Source organism: Fusarium graminearum, chromosome 1 (assembly GCF_000240135.3).
Source record: "Fusarium graminearum PH-1 chromosome 1, whole genome shotgun sequence".
NCBI classification, from domain to species: domain Eukaryota; kingdom Fungi; phylum Ascomycota; class Sordariomycetes; order Hypocreales; family Nectriaceae; genus Fusarium; species Fusarium graminearum.
In genome coordinates, this window is record NC_026474.1 from 6,723,517 (window position 1) to 6,745,118 (window position 21,602).

Sequence of the window (21,602 nt, forward strand, 5' to 3'; positions counted from 1 at the left end):
TACAATCTTGTTCAGACATTCGAGGACATTTCAAAGATTCCGAATTAGATTTGCTGATACGCATCTGCCCATTGCTTGATCTTGTTTCCAACATATGCTAACACTAATCTAAATTATATACATCTCCATGTTATTCGAATCCCGCTCGTGATTCCACCCTTTCGTCATATAATTCGTTATATATCCCACTCTCTGATAAACACTTCCAAACTCTCGGACCTCTTTGGGTAGATCAGGCTGCTTATCCAGCGTTTCCTTATCCGCCTTGACCAAAACCAACGCACCGTCATCGTCCCAGGCATTTCTCGTACTCAGTCTTGTACAGAGTCTCAAGCACAATAAGTCCTTAGTCTTCAGATTTCGTAAACGAAATAGACTGTCAGGTCTTTCCAATTGCTTTCTGACAGAGTCCCCTGGTTTTTCTAAGTAAATCGAATTTCCGTCAATGGTAAAAGTCACAGACATAGCATGGCCTATGAGAAATAGGTAGCCGCAGTTCACCTGTCCAAACTTGTTTTCACCTTTGAGAGGACAGGCTGTGCGAGTAAAGTCGACTGTGACAAAGTAATTGTCGTACTCAAAACTCTCCAATCCCCATGTCACACCACGATGTACACTGAGCCAACTCCAACTAGGCGCAATGTAACTCAACTCCTCTTCGGAGTCCTTTTCGTCTGGCATCCAGCGCAGGCCATTTAGTAGATCTTTTCCCCACAGGCCAGCAAGATATCTACCAGTCAGCTTGTCTGACCACTCAGTGGCCAATCCTGCGACAGCAGGGAGACCATCGGTTCGAAAGGTGATTTGCTTCTGAGAATACTGTACGATCAAATCTCGCCAAAGCTCATGATGTTCTTGAAATTCCTTCACCTCCCCTTCAAGAGGCTTAGAAGGTCTAAGGGAAGTTCCCCTATAGCTCTTGGTACCTGTGATAAACTTGTGGCCTGTCTTGATAATCCGGCGTGCTGGCACAAGCGGGTCGTCTTCATGTTTTTCAAGTGCGCCGCACTCACAGTCCATAGACGAGAGACAGTCGAATATCATCTCACTCTTAGTGTAGTGCAAGATTCGCGTAGCCAACAATCTCTCCTGGAAACACCAGGCTCGGGTCAAAAGCGGGTGATTCAGGATGTCGGGCTCAATAGTTCCGACAAGGGGATTCGAAGAGCCTTTCGCCACGTTTCGATCGGTATTCCAGCCAAAAGCAGTATGCTGAGCAGCTTTTCTCCCGTACACCTCAAAAGGTTTTCCATCCGGAAAGGTACCTGAGACCGTCACGTAGGGCTCTCGTGGGAATAAGCAACCACCAGATCCATCGACTGATCCAGTAGCTGATAGAACTAGCTCAGCACCATTGTAAATGGACGCCATCTTTGCCGCTTCTATTTCCCAATCTTTTGTATCATCTTGAACAATGCAAAGCGAGTCTATCCAGATGTACCGGATACCCAGCTCTCGTGAGATGATAATGGCATCCTGGAAGGTTTTGGCAAAGCGGCCGAAAGGAATATTCTTTTTCCACTGTTCAAGAGTGTCCTTCGTCGACTTGAGATGTTGAGTCTTTCCCCAGCAATGAGATAGGGCAATGTATTGCTCAGTAATCTGGTGCTTGGAGTCATCGTGCGTGAAGATGTGAATCCCGTCATTTGTTTCAGGTCCAATGTCGACGACTCGCTTGGGTAGTTTCGACGTGGATGCAGACTCTGCTTCGGAACAGATGGTATGACTTTCCTTGCACGCCTTTATCCAACTCCTTGCTCTATCGAAAGACGATTTAGAAGTAGGGTCAGGCTCGATGTGGTTCGCTTGCCCGCCAAACTCAGCATCAAGACTCCAATCTGGTCGTTCGATATTCATGCATGGACCGATTGTTGGCCAAGGGCAGGGAGAACCTAGGTAACGTTTAAATGTTGTTCCTCAATCTCGCTCAGGGTTGGATGTCGGGTTTCCTACCAGGGAGAGTGTATATCTCGTAGCTCTCGACAATATCACCTTCAGAGCTGTTTCCACCTGAAGAGAACATATCAAAGTCGTCCTCAGGTGGACTTCCACGAATAAGATTCAGTCTCATAACATTTCCTTTACAGAAGACAATCTCCAGCCAAAGTTCAGGGTCGCTGCAGTCCAAGTTGCCCCTGTTCAGCTTTGTCAACATCTCTTGAAGAAGCCAGCAAGAGACACAGCCCCCCACCGCTGAACCTGGGATGTCGGGAAGGTATATTCTGATCCCCCAAGAAGCATAGTCAATACGGCCGTGTCCCGCCCAGGTGGGAGCTGCCTCTAGATTACCGGCTTCAGCAGCTCTGACAGAGTTGATATTACCAGAGTTTTCGTGCATTGCTATTCCGGCCAAAGGAAGAGCTGACGAAGCTGATCCCGGGTACAGATTCCAACATACTCGGCACAGCTTCCGATCTTTTCTAATCTCATCATCGGTATCACCTGTTGGATATGGAGGGGTTTTGAGGTTTAGTGAGGCCATACTTTGTTTAACCCCGCAGTGAGGAAATCTCTTGATCGCACGAGCGTTGATAGTGGGAAACACTGATATTAAGACCAAGACTGGATTCTGGAGATGGAAATTGGTTAGGACGATGTTGAAGATCTGAAACTACAGGATGAGATTATTACTCATTGTAATACCGGCCCCTGTTGTCATGTGATACCCTGGCTATTCTTGCCAGGGTCCAGTCTGACACCAAATCTTACTTACGTATCTCTTAATGGTATTGTACTCGCCTCGTTATTACATACAAAGTTATCGATAGATTTGACCCCTCCTGAAAAATTTGACGTCGGAGGCCTGGTTTGTGTTAGAATCAAAGTCTCCCTACCTAGCTTACATGCGTTGAATACACAGCAGTACTGTCAATATGTCAGTCATGAATTTGCTTCATCATTCACATCAAAACGTTTCTTCGTCCTTTCTCTTCATGCAACATCGGGTTCTCACTAAGCTTCACACACAACCTTACAATGTAATTTGATCTATATTACAGCTTTTTTCGATAGAATGAATACAGACTCTGAGAAATGACCGATGCGATGCTGATGAAATATAGATTTCGCCAGAAACAAGCTCAAAATAGACCCAACCTAAATATCTTCTAAAGACCCATTGTTCATTCTTTCTTGAAATTATATACGTAGTATATAATTAGTATAGATATGTGATGGAAGATTCATAAAGAAAATGCTATTCAACGTTGGAGTTGATGGCGACACGTGACCGAGTTATTGACCTTTACTAAACTCCGCATTGGGTGGGGGCAGTCAGAACCCCACCAAGATTTTTCCATCTCAAGCTTCTTTTGGAGGGGCAAACACTGATCATTGGAACTCCTCCCATGTCGATTTAACACACAAACCCCGGCATTTCAATCACCACAATCGACGACACGACTATCGCGACACCCAAGTACCAAAGTCTATAGGCATCAGTCAAATCGCAAAATCAGTCCCCATTACTTCATTCATCATGGCCACCGCCACCATGACTGTGACGGCCGTGCCGACCAAGAAGAAGCCTGACATGGCTCCCGAGAGCGAGCGCTTCCTACGATGTTGCGCCGATGTCGCGAACGCCCTTATTGAGGACCATGAGGCCTCAAAGGCTGGCCGTACCACACGCGACATCAACCTCAACTCGCTACGAAACAAGCTCGCCAAGAAACACAAGCTCATGAACATCCCACCTCTGACCGCCATCATCGCCTCCATTCCCGAGCACTACAAGAAGTACATCCTGCCAAAGCTTATCGCCAAGCCTATCCGAACGTCCTCCGGTATTGCTGTCGTTGCCGTCATGTGCAAGCCCCATCGATGTCCTCATATCGCCTACACCGGAAACATCTGCGTCTATTGCCCTGGAGGACCTGACTCTGATTTCGAGTACAGTACACAGTCATACACTGGCTATGAACCTACGTCGATGCGAGCCATTCGCGCACGATACGATCCATTCGAGCAGGCTCGAGGACGTGTTGATCAGCTCAAGTCCCTCGGTCATTCCGTCGACAAGGTCGAGTACATCATTATGGGAGGAACGTTCATGTCTCTATCTGAGTCATACCGAGAGGAATTCATTGCCCAGCTTCACAACGCACTCAGCGGATACCAAACCACCAATGTCGACGAGGCCGTGGAGGCAGGTGAGATGAGCAACGTCAAATGTGTTGGTATCACAATCGAGACCCGACCCGATTATTGTCTGCAGCCCCATCTCTCCGACATGCTGCGATACGGCTGCACTCGACTCGAGGTTGGTGTACAGTCTTTGTACGAGGATGTTGCGCGAGACTCCAATCGAGGACACACCGTCGCAGCCGTCGCCGAGACATTCTGTCTCGCAAAGGATGCTGGTTACAAGGTCGTCAGCCACATGATGCCTGATTTGCCTAATGTTGGTATGGAGCGCGATATCGACCAGTTCAGGGAGTACTTTGAGAACCCTGCTTTCAGAACCGACGGTCTCAAGATTTACCCCACACTGGTCATTCGAGGCACAGGTCTATACGAGCTGTGGCGAACAGGACGATACCAGAACTACACCCCCAACGGATTGATCGACCTTGTCGCAAGAATCATGGCTCTGATCCCTCCCTGGACTCGTATCTACCGCGTTCAGCGCGATATTCCCATGCCTTTGGTCACATCTGGCGTCGAGAATGGTAACCTGCGTGAGTTGGCTTTGGCTCGAATGAAGGACTTTGGCACAACTTGCCGAGATGTGCGAACGCGAGAGGTTGGTGTGAACGAGATCAAGAACAAGATCCGACCTAACCAGATCGAGCTGGTTCGAAGAGATTACGTCGCCAATGGCGGTTGGGAGACTTTCCTCGCCTACGAAGACCCCAAGCAGGATATTCTTGTTGCCCTTCTTCGACTACGAAAGTGTACCGAGAAGTACACTTACCGAGAGGAGCTTATCGGCCAGCCCACCAGCATGGTCCGAGAGCTTCACGTCTATGGCACAGCCGTCCCTGTTCACGCCCGTGATCCCCGCAAGTTCCAGCACCAGGGTTTCGGTACGCTACTGATGGAAGAGGCTGAGAGAATCGCGATTGAAGAGCACGGCAGCGACAAGATCAGTGTTATCTCTGGTGTCGGAGTGAGAAGCTACTACAAGAAGCTTGGTTTCTGGTTGGATGGACCGTATATGAGCAAGTGGCTGGATGGTCGCGAGCAGCCCGAGTAAATAGGAGAACTGCAGAGTACAGGGTAACGAATAGCATGAATGGTGTGGCATTGGGAATATCTCACGGTTGGGGTTTTGCATTTATAGATGGCGTACATTGGATGGGAATGAAAAGTTACGACAATTTGATCAAGAAGTTCTTTGTTGCCTGTATTTGACTTATTTACCTATGTTCGTCCTGTGCTGTAACTTTAGGTCACCTGCACTGTTTATAGTGATGCCTCAGATCTTGGAATAGATGGAGAGAAAATGACCCTCATCTGAGGCACCTGATTGGTCCAGTCTGATTAGTCACCCGCTCATCATCCTCAGCAAGCCCAAGCCTAAGCTACCTCATCTTCACAGGCTGCCTCTTGCTCCTGAACCCATCCTCTCTAAAACATGACTCTCTTAACGCCATGAACCCTCGTCAAAATGGCATCCCGGGTTATGGAACCGGTATACTTCCGGCGATACCCCCAGACGTAAATCTGCCAGACCGTGATCCACGAAGCAATGCTGCTACCGCCGCTTCAGCAGCTGGTGTCCGCGCCCTGAGCACCCAACTCATCGCTTTTTACTTTCGTGCGCCTGCAAAAGCATTTTTCAGAACACGAGTGGATTACCTTGCTTATGCGAGAAATATTCACCAGGCCCAGACGCAGCTATTGATGAAGGCTGCTGCAAACGACGCTTCTGCCTCAGCGTTTACTACACTTTTGCGTCAAAGTTGGCTCCTTCTGAGAGGTACGACACCTGGAGTTTTGACTTCAGCTATCAGGCATCAAGGATGGAGCATCGTGCCGAATCAGATTCTGCCGCCTCTTATTGCGAATGTTGGCGTTGGAGCAGTCTTGTATACGAGTTATCTCCAGATTTTAGGACGCCTTCATGAAGAGAGTGGCCAAGCCCGGAAAAGAGTATATCCACCACCTCATCCATCGCATACCTTTACAGCTGGTTTGCTTGCTGGTGGGCTTCAAAGCATTTTAGCAGCACCTTTAGATGCCCTCCAAGCGCGGTATGATCACACAGATCTCATGCCAAACGACGGCAGCGGAAAACCCAGGAGTATGTGGAAATTTGGATGGGAGAAACTTCGCGAAATCGGTCTCAGGGGCATTTTTGCTGGGTGGGGGTTGTCCCTTGCAAAGGATAGTCTTGGAAGTGCCATATTCTTTAGCACATTTGAGTATGTCAAAGCCCAGGGTTATTACCGTTTTGTTACATGGTACTACGGCGGCCTGGCGGAGGATATTGTCGACGTGCTAGCTATGAAGCGCCCTACGCACCAGCATAAGCAAGAAGAAGGGATCAGACTCATCCGACCGCATTACGCCCTCGAGCCCATGTTTCTTCTGCTCGGAGGCTTAAGTGCCTCATTCACGCAGCAAATTCTCCTCCATCCCCTAACGCATTTCCAAGTCAAGCACTGGGATCACCTCGAAGATCTCGATGCCAAAGCCGCCAAACTGCGCGCGTCCAAAGTGATCAACCCAGAAAAGCCCCATAGACGATGGAGAATGCTACGAGCTTACTACCGTGCTTATCGGGAATCGCTAGCCGTCTGCAGAACAGAGGCAGCCGCTGAAGGGCTGAGCCTAACGAAATGGCTCTACCGCGGGTTTTGGTGGAACGCAATACGTCAAGTGCCTAGCACGAGTGCAGGATTGATCATTTTTGAGCTGATACGGCGCAAGTATGGACTTGGACAGGGAGAAGTGAGAATTACAAAGGATGGGTATGACATTTTACTTCACTAGGGTTAGATTCACTGTAATGGCGTTGGTTATATGATAGACATTCTCCTCTTTTCAAACTATTACATGTATAGACTGAATGTTTTCTGTTTTATCCTTTATCTCTTCTTTATACAAATCAAGTCCATTGGTAGCCCTTTCTAGTGGACAATTGAGCCCAGTGCTGTGATTGAGGCTTTCCAGCAGCCTTATAGCCCATGCATGCGTCGATCGAACATGTAAGGATCAGATGACCACATAGCGCGAATGTCTACCATATCATATGTTAACATGGTCGTCGACAACAACGTCTCATCGAAAGAATCCAAAACTGGAGGTTCGGCAAGAATTTGAGGATTCTTCATTCCCCAAAGGAATGCCACGTCCGCATCATCCAAGCCTATCACGTAAGCAGCCATTGCGAACTGATCTTCCTCATGAGAAGAGTACTCGGTATCAAGTGATACGTGTTCGATAGGGTCTGAGACAGGATACTTCTCGAACCAGCCATCGAACCACTCTCCTAGGGCCCCAGCCTTGATATTACCAAAAAGGAAGAGATGAATTCGACTGTTGGCGGAGGCCAGCTCGAAGATGTACGACACATCATAGGAGTCATTGTAGCTTGGTAGACATGCTACCAATCCCTGAGCTCCAAGGGCGTAGAATCTTTCTGTATGGAGAATTTTGAAGAGCTTTTTCGAAGTTCGGGTGTCGCGTACACCATTCTTATGCACTGTTCTGACCAGACGTTGCCACTTGACCAGTCTTTGGAATGGCACAACGTCCACCGAAGGTTCATTCTCAAGAAGATCATCAATCGGGCCCAAAGCCTCTTCATCAATAGGGAGGTTGCCGTAGTCGAACATTTCGAACAGAGTCCTGGCCCTGACCTCGAGTTCCTCAAACCAGAAGCTTTGTTGTACGCGGACAAGCAACTCCGGGTCAATGGGATCGCCTTCGGAATCCACAGGACTTTCTCCGGGTTGATCCTGATTGCCAAAGACCATACCAATTTGATCCTTGTTCAAGGTTGCAAGGTAATACAGGGGTAGGTCTGGCGTCGCCCAAGCTGCAGTGTGAGAGAAATCATCTCCGTAGGACTGGTACAGCGACCGTCGATACAAAGCCTCCCAAAACCGCTGGGCGCCTGGCATAGAAGCATAGATTGCAGAAAGCTGGTTGATGTTATCGGCCAGTTGTAGGAACTCATTCAGAAGGCTAGGATTGCCAGTGATTGTGGGCAAGTACTTTGGCACCCAACTATCAAGATCTGACCCAAGAGGTAAGGGGTCGTATGGGAACCGGAAGATGCTGAAGGCGGCGACAGCCAAGGGTAAATTGCGGGGGCCAAAGTATTGGGTGATGAACCCGAACATATCTGTTTCAGGGTCGTTCTCTACTTGGTCCACCAGTGATTGCATATCTTGGTTGACATGCGAGTATCTCGCACTTTGTTGGCGGATGGACTGGGCAGTTTCCTTGATAGAAGGAGGAGAGTAGAAGGTAGAATGAGCCATGTTGTTTGGTGAAGATAAGACCATCGTGAAGAAGTGTCAAATGTGTACGATAAAGTACGTAGTGGGTAATATCAGTATGCAGAGTGTGCAAGTGATCTTTCTTTGTAGTATTGTAGATGTAATAGTGTAAAGCAGTTGAAGTTAGAAGTTGACAAGTGGTTGAAGTGGTTGAAGTCAGAAGTTGACAAGTAGTTAAACAACTGGTTGAAACTAGAAGTTGAACAAGTGGTTGTGATAACTTGAAGAGCTGAACACTGGTTGATGGTTGATGGTAAGGAGAGAATTCAGGACTAGACTTCAGGGGGGGAGCTGCCTTTTTATGCCTTTTCCATCGTTTACAATGGTTTTTTCTTTTTTTCTTTTTAAAAAGTTAATGTATTAGGTTTATTATAATTGAACAAGCTTTCGTGAGTCAGAACAATGTTGGGGTTGTAGAAATGTCTTCGCGCTTCGCCCGTTGCCATGTTATCTGTGTGAGTACCCCTTGGATGATGAACTCGAGCCAGGCGGAACGTAGAAAGAAAGAGAATCCCCTAACAATAATACATGTACGCGGAGGTATTCGTCCTGAATAGCACCGACTTCCATTCTCCTAGGACATCATGCGCTCTCTCTGTATCTGTATAGGTCTGTGTGGCTTGCGTGTTGCTGGGCACTTCCTTCAAAAGGAAAGATACCACAAATTACCTATATCAAGTGATTCATTTTGGCTGTGGTGCCTACCTAGATTCCACAGAGCAGCGGGCACAGACATGCTGAGTACTTGCCTCTACATAAGGAGGTTGTCCTTAACATCATCAGTAGGTTAGTAGATACAGAGTCCCGCAAAAGAAGTTCTGGCATGGCAGCATATTAGACTCGCGTATATGTTCATGTGATAGAAAGAAAACTATTTTAAGATGACTCAACTGTCATACTGAAACTGAATATATGAAGCTTGTAGTTAAAAATCGTGAGCACGTCGACAAGGTTTGGGCATCTATTCCAGGCTACAAGGCGTGTAAGTTACATGTAAGATGATTCGGTGGGTCATCTCGATTTTGAAAGTCTGATACTGACTTATACTCGCCCTATACTGAATTCTAAAAATATTGACAGCACGTGGATCAAACGCACTGACTTACACTTTCATTGTTGGCCTTTGCAACGCACACAGAGAGAGTCTATAGCATTGTCGTCACGCAACCCGCAAACTGTAGTCAAGGACTCGTAAAGCTTCAACACTATACGCTTTGGCAGAAGGCATGTTCATCTAGCTTTTTAGGAAGCAAATTTGCATAGAGTATATATATGGTATTCCAGCAGCTTCTTCAAGTCACGAGTGTATGAGTCAACCTAACGAGCAAACCTGTTTGTTGGGATCATGGCAAATGCCACATTGTGCGCCTCCTATCCACATCACAAACTACAGCACATGACAAAAAAAAAATCAGTTTGAAGATGCAAAACATTGTGAATCAATTCCTACAAATCCTCTCCTGGCCGTCCCACTTTATCTTCGCTCTGTATACATACCACACTGGACACATGCCCCCTCCCGTCCATCCCCCCATCCCCAAGAACCGTGCAAGATCCTCAAAACTCCGTGACGCAAAAACCAAAAATCACTACATCCAGATGTACGTATAGACGTGTTCCCTGTTGGGGGAAAAACGAGAACCCAGCCCCATCATCGCCGCTTCTAGCTGCGTGATCCAGGACCAAAGTCGGGCTCGCGTTCGGGAAGGTGCTTTTTTTCTTTGCGCCCCTTGATCACAAATTCAGACATGATCTGGATGTGGTCGGCGGGGAAATGCCAGTTGGGAAAAGCGGGAACTCGTTTGAGATATTCAGGATCAGGGGGTCCCAGTAGGTCTACTACCTCCAGAGTGTTGGTCGAGTACCAGATGTAATCAATCACGTCGGCGAATCCAGGTGTGTAGTTGGTAAATGGCATGTCGTCGGCGGTGTGTTTGATGTGGGCGTAGGCATCCCTCAGGCTGAAAGGGTGTTCAATACCGTCGCGTGTGAAACTACCGTACTGGAAGCTGCTCAAGTCGAGATGATCCGGAGGCACACGTCCCATAGACATCAGCTCGTACACGGACGAGTCTTCTGTTGAGTTGAAATCACCGCAGACAAGTAGAGGGATCTCTGTATTTGTGCGGTATTCCTGGCTGGGACCTGGCTCAGCCTGAGGCACAGGAACCTCATCTTCGCCCACCGGTAGTACAATCATCTTCTTGTCCTTAACTGCGGGCCACCTAGCATACTTCTCCGCAAGTTTAGTAACATGCTCCATCAGAATACCGGTCTGGATAACCTTGACATCAGCCAGAGCAGAATCCCATGTAAGATGGGCGTTGACCAGGATAATTCGAGCTCCAGTGAGGCGGGACTCAAAGAAACAAATAACGGCAATGTTGTCCTTGGGCATGACGCGATTGAAGACATCGTGTTGGTTCTTCATGTCGGGTCGGTTGATGGCAATAGTGGCGAACTCGATCAACTGCTTGTCGAGAAGAATGAATTTGCTCTGCTTGTAAAAGACAGCGCAACCGTCCACAGATTGGGCATCCTTTTCAGACATGGTTTTGGCTCGCGATTTGGGCCAGTGAACACCCTTGTAATCCAACTGAGCCAGGTCGGGGCTAAGGTCTTCTTTAAACGCATCTGTAGAGACTTCTTGGAGGGCGAGGAAATCTGCGTCCCTAATTTCGAGTTCTTCCAGGATGCAGCTTCTACGATAGTCCCAATTGAGAGCGTTTGTTGGTGTATACCCGTAGGTCTGGGGTGTTGCATATTTGTCGCAGAGAATGTTCCATGAAAATACCTTGATCCTTTCCAAGCTGGGCGATACATCCTCTTGAATGCACACGAGTTTCCGGGGCGAGGGAGGAGGGGGGCCTAAAGATTGTTAGCACAAATAATCATCGTATGCAGATTGCTGTCAACTTACAAGGAGCGTTTTCTTTGAGGAAAGTAATCAGACTCTTTGTCCCCTTTTCCATAATCTCATGTTTGATATCTGGATCCAGAGGATTACCTTCGATTCCAAGCATCTCGAGAAGGTGAAGCGATCCCAGTTCGTTGGGCAAAATTCGAATGTTGTTATTGAAAAGGTGCAAGTTCTTGAGGTAGGTGCACATTCCGATCTCGGGGGGTATTTCTTCGATCTGGTTAAAGGAGGCGTCGAGGTGGCGTAGTGCTCGCAGTTCTCCAATTGCGTTGGGTAGTATTTTGAGCTTGTTGGAGGCGATGAAGAGCTCGTTCAAGAAGCGATACTTGAACAATTCCGGTGCCAGGTTTCGCAAGCCTTGCCCACTCATATCCATATTGTGCCAGTCTTGCCGTCTCGTTTCCTTCTCCACAGTTAGGGGTCGTCTCCTATCAACACCATCGTTCTCGTCGTCCGGCTGAGCACGCAAGCTACTCGGTGGTGGGCCGCCAATTCCTCTGTTTTCCGACGCCTTGAGCCTAGCATAGTAGTGCGGTTGTTGTTGATCGGTCATGGCAGCATGCGCTCGTTCGGACTCTTTGTGCGTCCTCAATTGCTCCTGCCACATCTCGTTTGGAGGCGCTTGTCCTCGGTTTCCAGCTGAGTGGCCATTTTGGAGCGCATTCGGAGCAAAGGGACTCGAGTTCGAAAGACCGCCGGGAGTGAATGATGAGTGGTGAGCCAAACCGTTAACGTTTGGCATGCCATGGTCGTGTTGAAGTCCCTGGTGGTGTTGTGTCTGAGAGGGGTGCTGGTGTGAAGGATGTTGGTAGTTGTATATCATGTTCGGTATGCCTCGGCCGGCACCGTTCATCCGACCATGTTGACCTTGCCCGGAGTGTTGAGTGTACATTCCGGCAGGTGTCTATAGTGTGATTATGATGGTTATAGGTTGTAGGGTGGTGGGTTTGGGAGTTGCGCCGGCGAGCAGCACGGCAGCAGATATCGTTGGTCGGGAGTCGTTCTTGAGGGGGGTAGATAGAGCAAGTCGCTGGAGCAGCTCATCGGCCGTCGAGTAAAATCGCTGGATGAATTGGGTTGAAGAGCTCGCGTAGCCGCGCGGGGTGATTTTGATCAGTGACGAATGGCTCGACACTTCACCCAATATTCAAAAAGAGAGAGAGTAAGATTGACTCGCGTTGACGCATTAGCCTCTAGCAGCCAGCTCGTGTGGAAGGAAGTATGTTGTGACTTGGTGGCCTCGATTGGAGAAGGTTTGGTTCGTCTGCAGGTCAAGAGCTTATGAGAGTTGTCGCGACAATTTGGTCAAGTGCCTATTGGTGATGGTGGGTAAGCCAATGTTGCTTAATCACAGCCGAGTGAATGGAAGCAACAGAGCTATTGTGGTGAAGATCAAGTGCAGAGCATGCGTGTCAAGAAATGCTGCAAGGATAGTGGTCAGTCAGAGCTTGCTTGAAAGAAGGGCATCATAGTTAGGAGGAGGGGGATCCGAGCTTTCGCGAACACGTTGCGGTGTCTGTTTTAGCTTATGCGGGGCCACGCACATGTAAGGAGCGAACGCAACAATGCAGATATTTGCTTAAAAATCAACTGATACTTGGGCAGAAGAAGTGCAGTTAATGGTACAGGAAGCACGGGCTTGGATATGTCTGTGATGCTGGTCGACACTGCGACGAACGGACTGAGGCCCAAGGAACGATGTTCAATCACGTGCGGTTGCTCCGCATTCTGATGGCTCGTGCGAGTCTTTAGATCACGTGCACTTTCAGCCGCTATTCATTGAAGACGCATGTCTGAGACTACTGCAGTCAGCCTTGCTTGAGAGCGACAAGAGACACTGCAAGTCCGTCACGACACACGACATTCCATCTTAATTGAAGCAAAATACACCAAAAAATAACGACGGCGGCTGTTCAATGGCTTACTCAAACTTGGCAATCTCGTTTCAACATCGAGCGCATGAACTACAGGATGTTTGCAGCTTGTTCACGGGAACCCGCGCAAGCGTATGCAATGACAAGGAACTACCTCATGCTTTGAGCTTACCCCAGACTTGAATTATCTGCAAACGAAAGGGACTTGTGATCACATACTAAGTCGCTAGGTCGCCAACTGCTGCATCTGTAATATCGAGAAATATTATTGAATACGTACCGCGAGCATATAATAGTAATAGTCCTGCGAATATTGCAACAACGTAAGTTAAGCCATGAGAGTGACGCCACTATTGCGGTCCCTCACACCATGGCACGGCGTCGTCTGTGATAACCACTGATCTTGTGGTTTTAAATCGATATTTGTACGATGACGCCGCTATATGTTTGTTGTATTCATCGCGTACAACGATACCACAATGGTCTCTTTTCAAAGCTCCAGAGTAGAATAAACATAGGTAGGTAGCAAGCCTGAACTGTAGCTTAAAGAGGGAAGGACTGGCGACTCGCAAAATTACATTAATGATTCGATCCGCTAACACGGACCGCCTGCTTGGGAGCAGAAGCCAAGAAGCATTGTACTGATTCATCCGCAGCAACGTCGCCCAATCATTCTTGTATATCAGTCATGCCACGGAGCCTCGAGTCGCGATGGCCAACTCCAGCTTAGGCAGGCATGTCCGGCAGAAACGACTGCCATTCGGCCGAGAATAACACCGTTGGACATTCAGGACTGTCTTGTGCTTGAGGCGATCTTGTCCCCCGCGATAGAGACAAGCAAGACAAGGAAGGTCCAGTAGGAAAAGCTGGGGTCTGCACTCCCTTCGGCTATCATTCATGCAAACGACCCGCCCGAATACCCCGTACCCTGGACAGATTGTCACTTGTGAACATGGCAGAATGTATTTACGCTGTCAGATTCCGGTCGCTACAGCTGCAGCTGAAATTACATGTTGGATCCTTCGCGACCTACTATGTATGTACCTGGCCGCGACCTGCAGTAATCACAGGTTCTTTACAGGCAATTATCCCCTGCTCAACCAACCAGAAAGACCTCGGAACGCCAGGGCTGGAGAGGAAGCTGCTAACACGATACGCGTCAATAAAACATCAGGCAAAGAGTCTAATGTGCGGGGGACAGCCAACCGAAGTGCAGCGCTCCACACCTCATACAGTCTTGAACTGGGGAAGCAGCATCGCTTGGATCCGAGCATGTACTATTATCCGTATCCTGTTGCGAGAAGCCAGTTGCCGTATATAGAATGTGACCTCTGCCGCCATCTCTGGGCCTGTTTGCTTATCTGCTTGTTTGTCTGACCTGAAACTACTGTGCTGCAGCCCATGCGGTTTGCTACAGTATCATTGTCCTTCCTTCCACCTCGCTCGCACTCGCACTCGATCTCGACGCAGCTACCCGTCCCGTTGTTTGACGCCAAAGTTCATCTGGGACTGGGAGCTTGAACCAATACACACATGTCTCTGCGGCATTTCCCGCAACCTTTGTTCAGGACAGACAAACAAACAAATATCGTCCGTCCACACCACAGACAGACACGGCTTGCTGGCTAGCTACTAAGCTGGCCAACCAAGCAACGCCCGTCATCAAGCATTGGCCTACGGCTCTACGCTGATTCCGCCATCGACTCCAAGGGTGCGACACCGTAACACGGGCAGACAGGGAAAACAACGGCACTGTTGCTAGCTAGCAAACGGTCCATGTCCCTCTTTGGGCAATCAGGATAATAATCCTTTGAACAAGGCCGACACCTAGCACTGGATATTCCAGGTGCGATCAGCGGTTGACATTTTAACTTTGCAGATTGCGGGAATTCTTGGTCTTCAACACCACACTGGTCCGAAACCCTGGCACAAGCGATTTAGGCGACACCTTGAATCAGTGTCAAGCATTCAAGAGTCAAAGCCAAGGGCTATCGGTTCCTTCAGTGCCCCTGCATGATCCGGGAGGCAATCCGGCGACCACCCGGATTTGGAAGTCCAATTACGCGGGCCAAAGAAGGGTTCTAGAAGGGCCAAAAAGTCTGCAACCAGCCCCAGGGGGTCGGGAGAGTACCGTTTCCTACAGTGCCTGCTACCTCCAAACCCAAGTACCTACCTTAGTACCTGCGGTCCTCACCTTGGGTACTGGTGCAGCTGGTTTTGCAGTGTAGTACCTACAGTGCCCGGACGGCTTCAGCTCAAGCCACCGGTGTTTGCTAGCGGCGGTGAAACTGCATCACCAGATTGATCAGCTTCCATAGCAATTACACCTGCAGCTTGCAGCTGCACTGTACTCCGTACAAACGGTAAACTATTAGCCCACCCCTGCCTAGCCCGGGCAAACCACCCCATCCCCTAATCCACATCCACATCCCCATCCTATCCCTATTCATCGGCAAGCTTGCGCCAAAGAGTATAGTTTGGTCCAAGCCCAGGACGACAATGTCGGAATGGAGCGGATTTTACTACGCTTCTGCCAACCCCTTACCCACCTTTGCTCGAAAGACAAAGGCTGAAAAGGAGTGGCATCGCCCTGAAACTCCCCCACGGTCCATTTCAGCTTCCCACGACATCAAACCCAACACAAGACGTCCCTTTCGGCATACGAGAACCTCTAGTGGAAGCCAGCGTAGCGGCAGTCGCTCGTCGCACGAGTCGTCTCTTGTGCATTCCAGCTCCAGCCCCGTCGCCAAAAGCGGCCCCGCCTTGGAGGAAGACAATTCTCATTACTCGCACTCCAAAGTCCTATCATCTGACTCGCGCCGACAATCTTCAACATCGACGTCAACCTCACATAAGCCTCGTATTAACTCAACGTCTACCATCGGCGCAACGGCACCTTTGCCTTCCCCTATTATCTTCAATCGCCCCGTCATTATCGATAAATCTCGAGAACGCGAGCTCCTTTCCCGTCACTCAGGAGCGACTACTCCTACCTACGGCTCTGTTGATCTGAAAAATGTCGCCATGTACTCCCAGCTGGAAGCAAGCAACAAACCTATGTCAGGGACAACAAAGCAAATAAACCTCGGTTTCCCTCGAACAGAATCAGTATCTTCTACGAGCGGCCAGACGACCGCCTCAAACCACACAATGACTTCCACAGATCCCTCCAACTCGTCCGACCCTGCGATGAAACCATTTATCGTCAAAAATGGTCGTACATACTTCAATGATCCTACATCGGCATATCCTCTCCCCACCGATCTCACCGAGCTCCATCGCCAAAGCTTGCGAACGCTTCTCATGATTCAGGTTTACGGCGCACCTGTTTATACACCATTCATCCAAAACAACCCTCCGCAGCGTGTGCTGGAAATTGGATGCGGCACAGGTTTTTGGAGTATGATGTGCCATCGATACTACAAAGATAGAGGCCACACCGGCATCCAGTTCACAGGTATCGATATCGCGCCTCTGGCACCCGGCAGTCCTGGCTCCCCAGCCGAGCTTTGCAAACCAGACAAGGATATGAAATGGAGATTTGTTCAGCACGATCTCCGTCAAAGACCATGGCCCTTTGGTGATGAGGAGTTTGACTTGATCATGGTCAAAGACGCATGCCTGATGGTTCCAAGTCATGTTTACCAACTCTTTATCGAAGACTATCTCCGCCTGCTCAAGCCTGGTGGTGTGCTGGAAATTTGGGATAGCGATCCAACATTTCGCATGTTGCGACCACATGTCCCAAGCGCATTGCCAGGGTCGGAAGAGGCAGAAGAGCATGAGGCCGCACTTGATCTAGGCGCTTTCCTCATGACATCAAAAACCCCACTGTCTGCGCCATTGAACTCATTCCTGGTTGAATACAACACATGGCTGTCGCGAACTCTTGAAGGCCGACAATTGTCGCCTGTGCCGTGCTCTCTAATCAGCGCAGTGCTCCTTCAAGAGTCAGAAGACCTGATGGATATCAAGTCGAAACGTCTAGCAATTCCTCTGAGCGAAGTCCGATGGGAGCGCGAAGGTGTCGGCGGTGTTGTCACAAAGGATGGCAAGTCGTATGTGGAGATGAAGGCCAAGTCAGCACCAAACCAAAAGGTTGAAAAGAAGACCCTGACCCCTGGACAATCTGCACTACGCAAAACGGCGCTCTTGACGGTTGCGCAACAAGTGTCGGCACTGGAGCCAATTCTTCGAGATGCAAGCGGCAAGAGCCAAGATGAGTGGGATGCTTGGGTAGCCAAGATGATGGCGGATTTGATGAGTGAGACTGGAACAAGCTGGGGAGAGTGCCTAGAACTGGGAGTATGGTCAGCAAGGAAGAGATTGCGCAAGGGCGAATCCTGAAGTCGTCACGGGAGTTCGAGCGCAAAAGCAAAATGGTGTCTCGAGGTGGACTTTAATGGACGCCTTGGTGCATCTATGTCTCATGATAGATGACACGCTGGGATGGTTGCCATGCGACGCAAGGCCTATATACATTGGGGACCTCGACGTCTCAGGTCGAGTCCCCACGACGACCCTCGCCAGCATCTTTTCTTATTGTACACATACCCGTACTTCCCATTTACGCGTCGGCGTCATAACGTTTTCTCAATGTGCGATACCTTTTCAGATAGTACCTATACCCATATGATTAGTAAAAAAGCAGGTTCTTGGATGGTGGGATGATGAGATTTCAGGATAATGGAACTTCAGGGACAATTGGATTCTTTTTGGCATTGTATGAGTTGGCATTGATTTAATCTTGTGATGTTTGGGTTGTGACATAGCTTGGAGTTGGGTAACGTCTAACCATAGACAACCATATGAATTGACAGAGGGGACATGAATTCAAACCATATTCACATATGATTGCAGGTATTGATACATTCGTAAATGCAGGGAAGTAGACTAGACTTACAAAGCTTCGATCTCTGCGTCCCATATCAGTAAGTTCTAGCAAAACGGCTGAGCCCAAACATACCTTTCTTAACAAATTCAGCCTGCGCAATCCCCTTACGAATCTTGTCCTCGTCGCGCTCTCCAGCTTTGGAGATGAAGGCCTTGTGCAACCGAGGTCGGAAGTAATCAAAGCCAAGAGGATACTCTCTCCCTAAATACAGGAGCTCTATTGCACAAATCAGTCAGCGGCTTTGGTTCCAGAGAGAGTATCCACGTACCCTTGTAGATGTTTATGACTTGACGTCTTAGTTGCGGGTTAGGACTCATTGCGGTTAATATGCTCGTGTATTGTCAAGAATCTCATAACACACCTAGAGTTGCACACAAATGGTCTATGATGGCGCCGCGGTACTTCCCCAGACTGTGGCGCAGTATCCACTGCTCCAATCAGAATAAATGCTTAGTCTCGACATAGTTTTAGCCACAAATACCTTCTTCAACTAGACGTCGCGCCATCAACAAAAGTTTCGGTCTGTTCCGCATTACGATATCCTGGATTCAAATCTTGCGCCAGTGTAGTCACTGGTCAGCATGTCAGCTACCATGCTGCCCAAAGGGTCGGGGGCCCTGAAAACCCTGAAACCGCTCTCCAAAGGCTCGAGTCTGTCCCGCTTCAAAGACTACAAAGCCGAGAATCCTGAAGGCCGATGGCCAACAGGATTAACACCAGAAGCGAGGCCATTTCGCAGTTCATGGTGGCACCCAGACAAGAATTATTCTGTGCCTTACACAATCTACAATGTTCCAAACAACTCCGAGGCATATTTCAAATGGCCAACACTCAAAAAATTCATGCCGTCGCTGAATCCGCGACCATGGCGATCGATCAAAGCCGGGGGATCTATAGGTGACAGACTTGAAAGAGTCGCGCCCGGACCGACCCGTGACGCCAGAATCGAGAGACAACATGCATTGATGAGTTATATGTATAATGACCTGGGTGTACTGGTTTATGATGGTCCGACTGAGGCACAGCTGCAGAAAATAGGCGACGTGCTGAAGGAACTCGTGAGACATGAGGGCAGATTACAGATCCGCGCATGGCACTCAAGTACGAAAAAAGTGCGATTCGACAAATGGAACGTATACCGTTTGTCAGTCGATGAGAGCCGCCATATTGATCCATTATGGAGGGAGGTGCGTGTGCAAACGTCCCTTGGGTAGAGTGAAGATACACCGCTAACTTCCCTACAGAGAGGCTTTTTGCTCCCAAGTGGCCTCGACGAGCTTACCGATATGGCTCTGCAAAAATGGCGAGAAGATTGGAAGGCTGGTAGGGAGGCCGAAGGGAGCGACGGTCATCTACCAGTCAGGTATGTCGAAGACACCAAAGAGCTATGGTTTCTTAAGAACAAAGACGGCATGGGCTTAATCAATGTAAGCGTCCCTTCTCGCCCGGTTCAAGACCTGATGTGCTGATACTCAACCCTCTCAGGATACTATAAACGGTCCCCGTATCTCTTCAGTCGATGCCTACGTCGCCACAGGACTTTCCTGGAAGCGCATTTGCGTGAACATCGAGCTTCACACTGTAGGTACAAAGCGTTTTCTCGGCTGTGCAAACTTCGTATTTGGGCTCAACATCGACAACGACATCCTAAAACAGAGATTGAAGGAGGTTAAGGAATTGGACCATACCAGCCTCGATACTGCTGAATCACTGATGCAAGCGCGCAAGGAAGAACAGAGAGTATTGCGTCACACTCTGCAAAAGATATACAATGACGAAGCTCCAGCCTCGATTGACAAACATGAGCATATCGTTATCGATATGACCAAGAAGTTGTGGAGGCTTGAGCGATTGATTTGGGGACAGAGACAAGAGATTATGAGAAAGGAGGCGCAGGAAAAGAAGATGATCGAATGGAAAAGACAAAAGGAGTTGAGGAAATCTATGAAGGCCCAGCTAAAGGCCGAGCTAAAGGCGGACGCGGAAAGGCTTGAAAGTATTGAGAAATTGTAAGACGTGGAGGAGACAGAGCCTCAGAGCGAAGATGATGTCGCTAAAGATTTGCACGACGAAAAGTCTACTTGAAGGGACAGACATGTTTTAGAGGCTCACCCAACCGTGGTATCTACATCCCCATTTTAGCCCAAAGGGCATCATGTCCGAGATTCCAGCGAAGTGAGAGTACAAAAGCATACAGTCACCACAGCTAATTTTGTCACAAATCAAGAACAATATTTATAGCGTGGATAAAGCCTCAAAGATTGTCAAGTAGGACACTTACACGGATTAAGGATGATGTTTCCGGCTGCCTGTAACGGCTATCGGTCTTGTACCGGATGGCCTCAGAACGTGTCAGTCTTCTATGGGCAGTTTTCACATGCCTCCATCAAGTACCTAGTCTGTGACTGGCGTTTAAACTGCCACGCGTACCACGCAGGAATTCAATGCAATTGGCAGCAGCACAATCCAAGGCCTCCAAGTCAACAAAGAGTTCAAAGGACAAAACCTAGACCAAGTAGAATGTCACTGGCCACGCCAAACTACTGAGCTTATACCTGAGACATCCGGAGATATCGGGTTGCCTAATTAAGCAGCAGTTCGTCATGCCATCCAAAGCAGGACGTCGATTTCTTCATTTCCGAGACCGTATAGACAATTTCCATGTTGATCACTCCTAAGAGAAAACAACGCAACGGAAGCACAACCGAGAAGTGTGATATCGGAATATATCACAGCGCATCATGCCATGTAACGCTTCCGCCCATCCAGACAGGGCTGGCTCAAAGTGGCGTCCATCATGCTGCAGCACGGGGCATCCCGCATAGTTAACATGTTGGAAGCTCCAACGTTCCCCCGCCCAGAACGGGGTCTCAAGTACCGGAGCTCACCAGTAAGCTGTTGCATAAATAGTTTCAAGGCCATTTGATGATTTAATTTCATGAACTCAAGCAACTATTCAATGCTTCCTGGACAGTGCTGAAGCACTTGTATAACTAAATGTTGCTTCTTATCCGCAGAGGCCGGTCCGTTGTCCGCTCACCGTCACTTGACACCACCTTGTGGTCTAGCACACGAAACAAAGTGCACAGGAAGCTGATGCAGGGTTGTAAGCATAGTTTTGATAGGGCAAGCCGAACAGACAAGTGCGAGAAGTGCCGACGAGGGGTGGCAGCCAAACAGATCGCCCCCAGTCGATAGGGATCAAGCCAAGACCTAAACGTGGTGCTGCGATTTGCTACGTAGCAGGGTAGTAGCGATTATCGCGCTCCATCATGATGGTATTCGTTTGTAGTAATGAGATCGTGGGGTTGATGCCCATTGAGACAATTGATGGCGATAAATGGCCACAATCCTATGACCTGTTGGCCGGCCTACTTGACCGGCCTCGAAAAGGCTGTGCATGAAAACGAGGACGATATAAATGACTGCATTGTGTTCGTCTCGTACAGAGTAAACATTTT

General features: G+C 48.8%; 8 protein-coding genes across 8 annotated transcripts; 4 read left to right on the forward strand and 4 right to left on the reverse strand.

Annotated features, from left to right (window-relative positions):
* Positions 1–108: 108 nt before the first annotated feature.
* FGSG_02039 (uncharacterized protein) lies at positions 109–2,338 on the reverse strand (the record flags this gene model as incomplete). Its single annotated transcript, XM_011319610.1, has 2 exons — positions 109–1,892; positions 1,954–2,338. The coding sequence occupies 2 exons, from the start codon at positions 2,336–2,338 to the stop codon at positions 109–111; spliced, it is 2,169 nt and encodes a 722-aa protein (XP_011317912.1).
* A 1,140-nt stretch (positions 2,339–3,478) lies between these two features.
* On the forward strand, positions 3,479–5,197 carry FGSG_02040 (elongator complex protein 3; the record flags this gene model as incomplete). The annotated part of the gene is made up of 1 exon (XM_011319611.1): positions 3,479–5,197. The coding sequence occupies one exon, from the start codon at positions 3,479–3,481 to the stop codon at positions 5,195–5,197; it is 1,719 nt and encodes a 572-aa protein (XP_011317913.1).
* A 398-nt stretch (positions 5,198–5,595) lies between these two features.
* On the forward strand, positions 5,596–6,939 carry FGSG_02041 (uncharacterized protein; the record flags this gene model as incomplete). Its single annotated transcript, XM_011319612.1, has 1 exon — positions 5,596–6,939. The coding sequence occupies one exon, from the start codon at positions 5,596–5,598 to the stop codon at positions 6,937–6,939; it is 1,344 nt and encodes a 447-aa protein (XP_011317914.1).
* Positions 6,940–7,124: 185 nt separating this feature from the next.
* On the reverse strand, positions 7,125–8,435 carry FGSG_02042 (uncharacterized protein; the record flags this gene model as incomplete). Its single annotated transcript, XM_011319613.1, has 1 exon — positions 7,125–8,435. The coding sequence occupies one exon, from the start codon at positions 8,433–8,435 to the stop codon at positions 7,125–7,127; it is 1,311 nt and encodes a 436-aa protein (XP_011317915.1).
* A 1,681-nt stretch (positions 8,436–10,116) lies between these two features.
* On the reverse strand, positions 10,117–12,265 carry FGSG_02043 (uncharacterized protein; the record flags this gene model as incomplete). Its single annotated transcript, XM_011319614.1, has 2 exons — positions 10,117–11,321; positions 11,374–12,265. 2 exons carry the CDS (start codon positions 12,263–12,265, stop codon positions 10,117–10,119), a joined length of 2,097 nt encoding a protein of 698 aa, XP_011317916.1.
* A 3,481-nt stretch (positions 12,266–15,746) lies between these two features.
* On the forward strand, positions 15,747–17,864 carry FGSG_02044 (uncharacterized protein; the record flags this gene model as incomplete). The annotated part of the gene is made up of 1 exon (XM_011319615.1): positions 15,747–17,864. The coding sequence occupies one exon, from the start codon at positions 15,747–15,749 to the stop codon at positions 17,592–17,594; it is 1,848 nt and encodes a 615-aa protein (XP_011317917.1). The 3' UTR covers positions 17,595–17,864.
* Positions 17,865–17,988: 124 nt separating this feature from the next.
* Positions 17,989–18,458, reverse strand: FGSG_02045 (uncharacterized protein; the record flags this gene model as incomplete). Its single annotated transcript, XM_011319616.1, has 4 exons — positions 17,989–18,037; positions 18,151–18,163; positions 18,214–18,357; positions 18,410–18,458. 4 exons carry the CDS (start codon positions 18,456–18,458, stop codon positions 17,989–17,991), a joined length of 255 nt encoding a protein of 84 aa, XP_011317918.1.
* Positions 18,459–19,427: 969 nt separating this feature from the next.
* On the forward strand, positions 19,428–20,154 carry FGSG_02046 (uncharacterized protein; the record flags this gene model as incomplete). Its single annotated transcript, XM_011319617.1, has 3 exons — positions 19,428–19,568; positions 19,627–19,722; positions 19,807–20,154. 3 exons carry the CDS (start codon positions 19,428–19,430, stop codon positions 20,152–20,154), a joined length of 585 nt encoding a protein of 194 aa, XP_011317919.1.
* Between the last annotated feature and the right edge of the window lie 1,448 nt (positions 20,155–21,602).